The sequence below is a fragment of the Syngnathus leptorhynchus genome, chromosome 16, assembly GCF_054491065.1.
Source record: "Syngnathus leptorhynchus isolate UIUO chromosome 16, UIUO_Slep, whole genome shotgun sequence".
Lineage (NCBI taxonomy): Eukaryota > Metazoa > Chordata > Actinopteri > Syngnathiformes > Syngnathidae > Syngnathus > Syngnathus leptorhynchus.
Window position 1 is genome coordinate 944,832 of NC_141210.1, and position 12,479 is coordinate 957,310.

The following is a 12,479-nucleotide window of genomic DNA, read 5'->3' on the forward strand; positions in this document are numbered from 1 at the left end:
GCTAGGTTTACCTATGTATTTACCTGGGGTTAGTTAGTTCACCTCATATTCCACTGGGACTGGATTGATGGCAAATGCACCAGAAAATGTTTTCAATGTCCTGCTAAACAATCCACATAGATTCCGCGCATACTATTTTGAAAGTAAAGGAGATGCTTTTCTGACGTTCTCAATAACCTGAAAGTGAGAAGAAGCCTCAACAGTGTCTTCAAATCAGCCCAATAACCTTGTCTCTCTCTTTCTTTTTTTTTTCTTTTGGTATTTCTCCCACTCTCTCCTTCACATCATTGCTAACTTAATCCCCATTTCTAAACATCCATCCTGTCTGTGTCTCTTTCTCTTCTCTGGCTTGGTTAACGGGTTGGTGGCACTGGCTGATGATGGTGCAGTGGCAGGATCAGTTGCAGGCAAATGTATGACATGCTGAGGCACATGTGTCCTCCACTAGGCCTCGGGAAGAGGTGTCCTGCACGGGTGGCCTACAAGGTTAGAGAGGACCCCGCCCTAAATCTCCAATGGGGGATGAACGGGTGTGGGCGGGGCGGGGCGGGGGGGCGCTAGAAGGTGCTAGTAAGATGGTGTAATCTTTCCTGGTGTTGTTTTGTTTGGTTCTATTTTTTTTCTGTTTTGTGGAAAGTGGGGGTGGGGCTGGTCATTGTTGTGGTTGTTTGTGTGGCAGTGTGGACATTTTGGGTGGAGGTAGGGAAGACAAATAGTAGCAGGTGGGCTGGGACAAGGGGACGCTTATCCACAGGAAGGAACGAAAAGAGGGACCTTCTCAGCTCGTTTGCACCGTGCTGCTTGGACACCACAAATTGCAAAAGGGAAATATAGTATTCCAAAAGCACCCCTGACAGACAGACAGACAGACAGACAGACAGACACATCCCACCTACACAAAAAAAGCATGCATGTGCAGCAGTGCTTGGAAAGTCCGCCAGACTTGTGTCCTCTGACTCGTTCCTTCCTGTGGATGGATGGGGCAAAACGCATTCATACATCCATCCGTGCAAAGAATGAGGTCACGCGCACCGCACGCAGAGACGCTACGTGTTCTTTGCTATGGTAGAGAGAGCAGAAGGGCTTGTGTCAGTGATGTGTTTTCCTCCGAGAGCCTTTGGTTGCCATACAGAAGCACTTCTTTTTCTGTCACCCTTCATGTAGCAGCGCCGAGCCCCCGAGCTGCCTTTTTTTTCTCTCTCTCTCTCTCTATCTGCAAGTCCAATCTTCTCTTTGTCCTTTGGTTCTGTCGTCAATGCAGTTCTATTCTGTTTCCAGCCCCCTCCTCCTCCTCCTCCTCTTGCTCCTCCTGCTGCTCCTCCACATCTCTGCATCCCGCCACTCACCTGCCCCTCTGCATGGCCCATCAGCGTAACCACCTTGTCCATGAACGTGCTAATCCAAATGACCTGCACCTACACATTTTTTTTGTCCAAATAAAAATATACAAGGACTCACAGGTGATTATTAACACTGTGGTCATTTGAATGATTCGCTAGAACATATGCTGTGTTTCTCCTTTGGGCTTAATTAACAGCATCATGCAAATATTCAAATGTATTTTCCATTGGCTACTTGGATACTGAATGTGAAATCTAATGACACTGAACAGTCATCCAAATGTGATTGTAAGCGATCAATCACCACCAGGTTCATGGAGTACCTTTCTTTGTCCCAATCTGCCAAATGATCCACTTCAAGCCTCCTCCCTGAACTCCACCTCCGACCCTGAAACTTTTCCTCGCTCAATAATGCTAATCTGCCTCGCCAGTGACATTTTGTTTTCATTTCATAAGCAAAGCGTGAGGCCAAATGGAAACGAGGCCAAGTTTAGTTTCTCGGTCTTCGGGCAGGACGTGGCCAACTGCTGCTCGCTCTTCTTCTTTTGCTTTCCCTGATCATTTCGACTGGCTTTCACAAGCTACGTAAACTAACACTTGACCTTGGCTTTAACACGGCCCACTTTTGACTGTTGTATTACTGATTCCCTTAAAAGCCACGCCGCACCTTTTTGCTTTTTGCCGCATTTCTTTCTTCTTTGTTTCCATCATTTTTCCGCAGAATGCTGCTCTCTCTCACCTATTAACCCCCCAAGTCTGTGTTCATTTATCCACACATAGGACAGCAAAGATTTCGTAAAAGAGCCCTTTGCTCTATCATCCCACCCAGCATAGCGTAATTCTCTTCAAGAGATGAAAATAATGCACCAATTCATTTGAATGTCGCCCCACACGGGATGCTTTGTGTGTACGGCTGCGCAGCTGCTTGTCCCGTGAGGCATATGCTGTGTGTGTGCGTGTGCGTGTGCGCGGGGCATGCTTGCATGGAGAACTTTGGTTAGTGGGGAGTTGACATTTGAAAAAAATATCCTGGCCATGAAGGAGAAGCCTTTGTAGGTTGCATGCTTTGCTGCATGTGTGGGTGGGTGGTCGCCGTCTTCCTCTTACCAAACACACTCAATGTGTTTGTTGTGTGACTTGATGTTTGTATTTCTGAACGTTACAAGCCAACAAGGCCTCCAAAAGAAGGAACCAATAAGCAAAAACCAAAGCGCACCCTCTCGCCCCCCTCCTCCTCCCGTCCCACAAGATGTCTCACGCTTGATTTTGGTTTATTGGTTCCGAGCAGGTCTTTGTTGAGAACCTCCAATCCCCACTTGAGGAGCTGTGGCTTTACTAATTTGCTCTTGGCGAATACATTTTCCAGTTATTTGATTTGACTTTGCCAAATTTGGGTGAAACTCACAACAGCTTCTTTGCCCCCCACCAAGCCTTTGAACCCCTTCCCAGTAGCCTCTGGCCGTGTCACTTGGAGGTTCCAGAAACATTTCAAACCCAATTTGTTACTCAAGCCGATTGCCCCTCCCCACAGAGACTGCTCCGCATGGATCTGCCCGTAGCCGACGACAACACGGTCCACTTTAATTCCACCCTCATGGCTTTGATCCGCACGGCGCTGGACATCAAGATCGCCAAGATTTCTGAAGGTGCACAATCTGGCTTACTTTCTTTGGAACAATATTTTCCGATTGCTGTCCCAAAAGGTATTTTTGATGCTGATTTGATTGTTTTTGTTGGGTAGCACATCAAGATTTACATTTATTTTTTTTTTTTTAATGGACTCATCTAGTAAGAGCAAATTTCTTTGTGTGAATGTCCACACTTGTCCAAATTTGTTTGTGTCTTTGTCCCAGGTGGTATTGACAAGCACCAGATGGATGCAGAGCTGAGGAAAGAGATGATGGCAATCTGGCCCAATCTCTCCCAGAAGCATCTGGACTTGCTGGTTACTCCCCACAAGTGTAAGTTGCAGTGTACAAGGGCGCGTGCACGACGTGGCCCGGCCCGGCCCGGCCCGGCCCTGCCGCCGCCCCGCGTCACCGACTTGAGCGACGTTGTTTCTCGTCCACGCCACCTGAGGATCGCTTCTTTCTTCCAGTCTCTCTTCACTGCTGCACCCTCTGATACAACTGACACACAACACAACACAACACAACACGGCACACAACGAACTAGGCTTGCAACAGCAAAGCCTAAAATCAGAGGGTGCCTTTCTATAGAGCAACTCTCTATAGATGTCTTTTCACTTCCGGGCCAGTCAGAGTTGTGCATATGTAAAAGAGCGAATATTATGGTTCTCTCAAAAATGTGAAGCTATTCTTGCGGTTTGTTTAATGCATGCTGTTTATCCCGATGCAGTAATGCCTTGAGATGCAAGGAACAATTCTACCAAATAAAATGGAGTTGTCTTTTGAAAACGCCACTGTTGGTGGAGCAACTCATGTAGACAAGCAATACAACAACATTCAGGCATACATTTATTCAATGGACTATGCTGCCCCCAGTGGTCAAGTAATTCGATTCTTGACCATTTAAACTCTCATCTCAAGGCACCACTGTAGTATTAAGTCAAAGCAAGAAAATCCCAAAAAGAACACATGTGGCCAAGTTGACAACTTTAAAAAGCGCACCACAAGTACGTGATGCTGCTTCTGCTGTTTTTTTTAAAAAAAGATCTGCCTGTGAAAAGACATTTTGCTGAATGTCCGTGTGTGTACTGGTGTCTTTGTTGGTGTGCATGCCTCACTCAGCTTTCTCTACCATTCCTGGCGCTCAGGGTCCCATACCAAAGGGTCTAATCTTGCAGGGTAACTTGTCATTCTCTCAGCAGCGACAGACCTGACAGTTGGCAAAATCTACGCTGCCATGATGATCATGGAGTACTACCGCCAGAGCAAGACCAAGCGCTCGCAGGCGCTCCGGGACGAGCAGGTAATGCACGTTTGACCTGTCGGGAGAGCGCCACAAAGTCGCACACGCACACACACACACACACAAGGCTGGGTCTACAGTATGTGCCAAATTACATCTTGCATGAAAAAGGAAAGGAGAGTCAAATCCATAAGTATTGGGACACGGATGCTCCTTTTAGCTGCTTAGAGCAACAAAAAAAAAAAAGGATCAATGTCCCAATATTTATGGAATAAAGCTATCGTTAAAATGGAAGCGCCTCCTTGCTGCCATCTGCTGCTTAAAAGATTTCCCTTCTTTCTGTTACCTATTTTTGTTTCTAAATTCAGCCCCCAATTTCATCAAACTTCATACATAATGTGAATGTGCATCTACTGTACCTCCACCCATTGGTTGCATTTTTTTTAATTCGTGCCTTGTGTCACAAAGATACCTTTTCAATTCTAATAGGTCTAAAACGTAAATCCTTCGACCTTGCACTTTTTCCTCCCGCCGTGGCCACGGTCAATCCCTTTGACTTGTTCCCGCAACGCACTGCCTGAAATTGCCTGTTATTTGTGTTTCTTTAGTTTAATGACCGAGCTACCTTGCGCAAGGCCATTAGACGTTTATTTTTGGCATTGTGGGATGCCGGCAGCCCCGCACGGCCCGGCCCGGCCCGGCACAGCTCCGCTCCCGCTTTGCTCCTTTCCATGCCCCATTTCCCTGTCGGTCTGCCTGATAGCCGGCGATGGCCGTGTCGTATATCTCACACAGAATCGAACGCCATTACTGTTTCAGCGCGTGGAACCGCCTTCTCCCAGCCAGGACGGGGCTCAGACCCTCAACAACGCCCTCCCTCCACCTGAGACAACGGACACAATGAGCAGCCTGTGAGTCTGGATTCTGTCTGACGCAAGCTTCCTTCCTTCCTTCCTTCCTTCCTTCCTTCCTTCGTGCGTTTGACAGTGTGTGTGTGTGTGTGTTTGTGCGTGACAGCCCGGTGGAAAGAGGGGTGCCGGAGAGCCACTCGTGGGTCACGGCCCGTGCTCAGGAGATGTCCCAAAAGGTCGGAAGCTGGAGTGCCGAAGATGGCCTGGGAAGCATGACCACCTCCCAGGTAAAAGGCCGGCACGCGCTCGCCACCGTGCAGGCGGGTACCGCGATCAAGCGTACGTGGTAAATCTCCGTTCTCTCCTGTCCACTCACCATTTGTTTGGAAAGTTCATTGTCCCCCAAATTAGAATTCCAAAGTTGGAAATGGGAAAGCTTGCCATGATCCTCATCTGATCTTCTCATTGAGTCCATGAGCCCGTCCCCCCAGCTGATGTCACAACATCTCCTGCTCTCCTGCTCTGTTTACAGACGGTAGAGATGAGAGAGATGGGGCAGGATGGTTACTCGGATACTGAGCACTTTCCTCCAATGGAAGGCCACGGCAGGGCCGCTTCCATGCCCCGCCTACCAGGCGACAACCAAGTGAGCAGCATTGTCACCTCCCCCAACTTGTGCCTCCCTCCTCACCATCTTCTGTCTTTGCTGTGGTTCTTAAAACATTTGGATCTTGAATATTTTTGCCAGGATGTTGCTTTTCTGTTTGTAAAAGAACCACAAGCAAGGCAAAGTGTGACCTTTCCATGTGGTCTTCTCCTCCTCCTGTCGGTGTCCTGTCATATCTTGCATGTGATGCTCCTTTTCCTTTCCTTTCCTTCCCTTTCCTTTCCTTTCCTTTCCATCCATCCATCCATCCATCCAGCCAGCACCCTCATTCATTTTGTGCTCTGGTTGTCAATGCACAAAAGAGGTCTGCTGAGACAGACGCACAATGTAGTCAGACCCTTGACTCTACTAAACTTCAAGTTTTATTTGTCTTCCTTCCCGCTGAAGGTTGGTTGATGAGTTTCTCTCGTCCCCAGCTAGCATGCGCTACGTGTGTGTGTGTGTGGGGGGGGGGGGTGTATAGAGGAGTTCACCCTGCTTCTGTCCGATTGTGGTACTGTGTGCGATTGTGTGTATGTGCGGATCTCGTAAGTATATTTTATCATTGCTTTTTTTTTTTTTTTTTTTTTTTCCTGTGACGGCCCTATAAATGAGTGTTTTCACCTGCTGTGTGTATCTTCCGTGCTGCTTCAATTGGACTTCTTTTTTTTGAGCTGCCCCGCCCCGCCCCGCCCCGCCCCACCAACGACTGTGTTTCTTTTTTTCCATTGTGAATCTCCTGTGTTGTCCTGGTTCTGCTTCATTTGTGGCTGTGTGTGTGTTTGTGTGTTTTCTTTGTGCTCACAGAAGCGGAGGAAGGGGAAGCAGCGTGGCAGTCACCTCAGTGTATGTACCCTGTCTTCCCTGTCTATGTTTTTCCCGCTCTTCTCATCTCATCCATGTCACTCTGATTTGGGCATTCCCACCAAGAAGTTCAATTTGGTTCTGTTCTGATGAGTAGGGACTTGCTTGCATTTCTGTTGGAGCCATTCTTTCAAAAATAGATTTTGATTTTTTCATTTATTATTCTTATTCTTATTGAGTGGACCATCGGGGAAAAAAATGACAGTGTGGACTCCCACCCACAAATTTGATCCATGGAAAAGAGAAGAGTGTGGATGATGTGGAATAGGTTGACAGTATTGGTCACCTTGCCTTGCGGGAACTAGTAGTGTTGTTCTGAGCCTTTTTGTGTTCTGCAAACTTCTCCAGCATGACGCTGAGCAGTGATTTGAGCCTCTTGGATTTGGGGCACGCTGCCTCCCGTCATTAACAACAGTGCCCGCTTACTAAGGAATGGGGTGATTGATTGCTCCGGCGTTGTCTATGCCTCCATGCCATGAATGTTTTCTTCATTTTTATGTCTTGCATGTAAGCCAGTGTGCGCGTTGATGGCCAAGTGAGGAATGACGTGAGTGGAAATGCTGGGATTCTTATCAAATGTACACTATATGGACAACATTGACTTCAACAACAACTTTGAGAAAGCCCTTCTTTTTCCCGCTTCCGGTGAGGTGACTTTGGCATCAAACATCTTTTGGGCCGAACGAGAACAATTTGTTCGCTGGGTCGCCGCCGTAAATGTTCATCTCCTGACGTCGATCTGGCGCGTTATGCAACGCCACTGACGTAATTAATGCCGGAGCCCATTAGTGTTTGAAAACTAGATTTCATTTGACCGACCTCTATTATAGTGATTAAGGACTAGGGAATGACTGACGGATCCTGAACGCAGCCCAAGTCTATATCTTTTTTTTTTTTTTCTTTCCCCCACCTCCTTGGAATTGTCCTCAGCAAATCCGCCAATGCCTTTGTCCATATAGTGTACTCGACTTAGCAACTTTGTCGGCAACTTGGGCGACATTGGCTCCGTTTTCGATGCGCGTGCATGGCCGGAGCAAAGCGCTTTCCTACTGCCTGGCCTGGAATGTGCCATGTTCAGGGGATTTTTTTGAAATGAGGATGGAGTCACGATGCAAGTCACACGGACCACTTTTATGGCTTTTTTGTAAGAACTCGGAAGCATGAAGGCATGGGCGTTTGCCATCATGTCTGACTTTCTTGCATTCCTTCCCTCGACATTTTTCAAATGATGCCAGGTGAAAAAGTTGGAGGCGTAAAAAATCAAAGCCAACATAAACATGAGTCAAGACTTGAAATGAATCTCCCAGCACGCGTCCCTCCGTGTTTCTGCCGTAGACCATCAGCGACAACAGCCCCATGAAGCGCTCGGCCTCCTCGCTAGGTCACAGCAGGTCGGGACGTGGCAGCAGAGACAAAGGAGGCCCGGATGGCTACAACGCCGAGCGCGTCATACCCGAGGAAGGTCGGCCTTCCAGGCACGGGCACAGGAGAAAAGAGCGCGCCCATCGTGCTTCCGAGAGGTCGCTGAGTCGCTACGCCGAGGCCGACGCAGGTAGGAGGCGGGCGCCATGAAATTAAGCCAATGAAAAGAGCCAACGCCGGTTGTAACCTCACTGGCATGGGTGGCATGTGCCATACTAATTCTCTCCCGTCGGGTTTTGGCACAGACACCCAGTCAGGTGAGCTGATGTCCAGGGACAGGGATCGGGACAGAGATCGCGGCCGCTCCAAAGACCGCAAGCACCATCACCACCATCACCACCATCACGGTTCCGTGGACAAAGAACGTTACGTGGCAGAGCGAGGCGGCGACTACGGCAGCAAGCATTCTCGAGACAGAGAGCCCGACAGGGAACGAGAACGGGACCCGCGATGGTCGCGATCCCCCAGCGAGGGTCGCGACTGCATCACGCACAGACAGGTGGGCTTCCGGGTCGCAATGTCAAGTTAATCTCAGTCGGCGCGTGCACAAAAATATGCAAATCTCGGCATATCAATTCACTGGCTAATAGGAAGCAATATAAAAAGTGCATCGAGGCCTTTGCAAAGATGTTCAGTTGTGATTTTGAACCAGGGATTTTACATGGGTATAAATGCGGATGTCGTTTGTTTGCAAGACTTGAAAATGACACGTTGCGCTTGCTGCCGGCATCAAACAAAATAAATGGACCAAAACCGCAAAGCGAAAGTAACTAATCATCTCATCCAATCAGAGGCGAGCATATTTGCTCCAGCCTTTGTATTGGATGACTATGGCACATTGCTCAGGCAAGGCAAGGCAAGATGTTGTGGCTGGTGAATGTATGACGTGCAGATATCAGCTGAGTCAGCTAATAATTGATGGCAACAATCCAACAAATATGCACACTTGGAGTAGTGTATATTTGTTCAATTTGCTCTCCCCCACTCCCTTTTCCTCCATTCCAACATCATTTCCAAGAAATGTATGCGCTGCATCAATCTCAATGTTGAGCTATATTTCCATAGGACTTCAGATTTCCTGTCACGCAAAGTTGCACAGTATAAGTTCAAGAATAGAAATATAATACATGTACAATATTTGCATGTATAGCAATTTATTGTGTACCACAATGGATGTTGTAGAAATGAACCCTTTTTCCTCCTTGTTGTTTTCTCTCCTTTGCATGGCATGTCTTTTTCATCCATTGCCATTCCTCGCACCTGTGCTTTTCTTGTGTGCGTGCATTTTCTTAGAATACGCCCTCTCCTCCTTCTGGCTCTTGGTCTTCCATCCTCGACTCTATGTTCCGTCGTTGAATCTGTGGTTCGTACTTTTATTTGCTTTATTTCACTTTTCGTGTAGGGCAGTAGTTCGGTCAGTGGAAGTCCCGTTCCGTCCACCTCGGGGACTAGCACGCCGCGCCGAGGCCGCCGTCAGTTGCCTCAGACGCCCGCGACGCCCCGCCCCCACGTCACCTACTCCCCCGTAGTCCGTAAGGCCGTGCCCTCGCAACCCGCGGGGCGGGCTCCGGCCCCCGCGCCCCGCCGATTATCTCCGGAAGTCCCTCAAAGTCAGGTCCCTCCGGGTGGCGTTCCGCCGGCCCACCACGGCGTGCCCCCCCGCCAGGGTCATCACCCGCCGCTGCGTTGGGCGGACGCAGACGGAGGCTCCATAGAAGGCGACGGCTGCTTTTACAACCAAAACTACGTGCCCCACCACGAAGCGCCGGCTCACGAGCCGGGCGTCAACCCGCACCCTTTGGCCGGCCACCCACTGCCACCTCCTCCCCAAGGGCAGCCACGCAACCTGCACCCCCTCCCTCCTCCCAACCCCCACCCCCTCCCCTTGCCGCCACAACACCCGCAGCCAAACCGTACCTCAGCCAGGAGCGTCCACCACGTGCCCCCTTCTGCCGCCGTGCCCCATCAGGGCCAAGTGCAGCCGGGCGTCCAGCGCCGCCTGCCCAACGGTTACCGCTCTTCGTCACCTTCCACACATCTCCACGGACCCCAACATAGCGGGCCTCACAAGGTCCCGCCCCCAGGGGGACACCCGAGAGGACCCCGCAAGGGTCTGCATGAACCCTACTGCGAGAAGGAGCAGGACGACTGGTGCTAGCCCTCGGGGACGGGGGGGGGGGGGGGGGGGGACTGACGTGGAACGTCCCGACGACACTGCGTGAACGGATCAAAGGAGAACGCTCAGACACGATTGGCGATGGAGAGCATAAAAAAAATATATACTGAAAGAGGTACCAAACGTGCATTGATGGGACGGACGCAAGTAGGTCAAGAGCTACAGCCACTTACACGATGTCAAGAGTTGCAACTCAAAACAAAAAAAAGATGTTTTTTTTTTTTTTAGCTTCCTCAAGCTGATTTGAAATGTGTCAGCTCGAAAGGAAACCGATCCCAAGCCCACCCAGCCGCCTATTGATGAGTTTTATCATCTCTTTTTAAATAAGAACAAAAGCGACGAGGAGCCCTCCGCCTTGTACGAGGCGAGAGGCTGTGGCTACGAGAATTGGAGATGTGGAGAAGTGGAAGCAGAATATTGAAGCCGACCTCCGCCATGATGAAGAAAAACCAAACCATGACGGGTTGAACCACCAAACCAGATTCTGCAGCCTTTCTTCTTCTCTTACTGCAGCGGCTGCTTCTTCCGCTTCTTCTTCTTCTTCTTCAAAACACACAAGCTTGAATCTTCTGTTGCACCCTCACACATCTTTTCTAAGACTTGTGATCCTGCATGAATGATAACAGAAAAAAAAAAAAGAAGAATATTAGCAACAATGAGAATCTACTGTATGTAAGGGGGAGGGACATTTTTCTTCCTGTTGTAGCCTGTGGGTTTCCGCCCATTGGGGGTGAAATTTGGCTTTCTCTCTCTTTCTCCCCCTTTTGACGGTCTTCTCTTTGTAACCTCATATTCACTCAAAAAGGTCATAGAGAGAAGTCACGTGTCATTGTAAGTAAGAAAAAGAAAAAAAAAAAAAAACAGACTTTTTGCTTGCGTGTCTCTATGTTGTGTGCCAAATGCCTGCCACTCATACAAGATGGAAATGCACTTTTTTTCTTCTGAACTTTTCTAACAATGGTGATAATCTTACAATGATAATCTGGCAAGCAGGGTAAAGTGGATTTCCGAGCTCTTCCCGGCACTCCGGAGAGATGTTGACAGACGGACGGACGGAGAGAGAGAAAGGTGGAGAAAGGAGAGAAACTGGTTGTTTTCTTTGACCGTAATAAAGGGAGCACATACGTGGGATGGAACGGGTGAGTCACTGTCTTAAAAATTCACGACGGTGCCCAAAGAATTCACGCCTCAAATAATCCTTCCCAATTGAAATGAACGGAAATGCCATTCATCTGCTCCAGCCTTCCAAAATAGGACTAAAATTGTTCAAATATGGCCCTCTCACTTTGTTTTCCTATCATTAGCATTCAGAGCAGATTATTTGAAATACAATTCTCCCATCATGCACTGAGGCGGTTCCACCCGCGACCTTCGTGAGAGCGGCCCATTTGAGCTCAATCTGCCTTGGAGGTCACAAAAGGTCACAGGCAAGTGCTCAAAAGATGTGGCTCACGCCTTTGTTCTGGTCCAAGAAAACACTTTGTATCACTCATGTGTATATAGGGAATTTCTTTGTGCGTTTCTACGTGTGCCTCCGACTAACACATTTTCTAACACTGCTGTCAGCATTTTTAGGGTTCAGTGTCACTTTTATTTTCTGTTTGATCACATATTGACCACAGAATGCATCCCAAGAAAAAAAGGTAAAGACAAAAAAAAAACAGAAACCTATCAGTGTCTTTCCAACCTCAGCGGAATGTCACGAACAAGTATTTTTTCACAACACTTTGGAATGAGATAGCACACAAGGTATGTAGCGAATACATGTGGTGAGTGTGTATATGTGTGTGTGTGTGTGTGTGTGTGTCTGTGTGTGTGCGTGTGACACAGTTACAATTTTTTTCATTGGTTGCATATTTTGCTTTCTGCCTCCCCAAAAAATGGTGGGTGTGTTTGTCTTTCGGTGTTTGTGCGGCACATCCCATTTTAAGTGTGGAGAATATTTTGGGGGGGAGGGTGGATATTTTGACATCTTGAAAAAAAAAACGTGTGTACGTATGTGTGAGATGTCAATTTTAATGGAACGCGCAAAGCTCAGATCACTCGCTGTTTTTTTTTCCTCTTTTGTCTATGCTGCAGTGAAAGCCACACTAATTAACCATAGCAAGTATTCAAAGAGCAATGTAAAGCCGCAAATGAGAAGAAAATGTCTTTTTTGTTGTTTTGTTTTGTTTTTAAATAGAAATGTTTCAAGAAAAAAAAAAGTTTTAAAAATACCTAGTTCAAGAACTGCATGTGCTATGTGCATGCCACACTGTGGGTTAACAGTCATCTTCAGGACATAAAAGAAAAACAGACTAATGAATTCA

General features: G+C 48.1%; 1 protein-coding gene across 3 annotated transcripts in view; it reads left to right on the forward strand.

The window, feature by feature from the left end:
- Positions 1-10,152, forward strand: part of cacna1aa (calcium channel, voltage-dependent, P/Q type, alpha 1A subunit, a) — a 34,583-nt gene extending 24,431 nt beyond the window's left edge. For 2 of the 3 annotated variants that reach the window (XM_085934925.1, XM_085934923.1), the window contains 10 exons: positions 2,872-2,986; positions 3,194-3,301; positions 4,168-4,271; positions 5,007-5,122; positions 5,229-5,349; positions 5,595-5,708; positions 6,516-6,554; positions 7,908-8,124; positions 8,240-8,493; positions 9,397-10,152. In XM_085934925.1, coding sequence (XP_085791051.1) covers positions 2,872-2,986; positions 3,194-3,301; positions 4,168-4,271; positions 5,007-5,122; positions 5,229-5,349; positions 5,595-5,708; positions 6,516-6,554; positions 7,908-8,124; positions 8,240-8,493; positions 9,397-10,152 — 1,944 coding nt within the window. Of the gene's footprint in view, positions 1-389; positions 487-2,871; positions 2,987-3,193; positions 3,302-4,167; positions 4,272-5,006; positions 5,123-5,228; positions 5,350-5,594; positions 5,709-6,515; positions 6,555-7,907; positions 8,128-8,230; positions 8,494-9,396 lie in introns of all 3 variants that reach the window. The other variant, XM_085934924.1, reaches the window with a different exon arrangement.
- Positions 10,153-12,479: the final 2,327 nt, after the last annotated feature.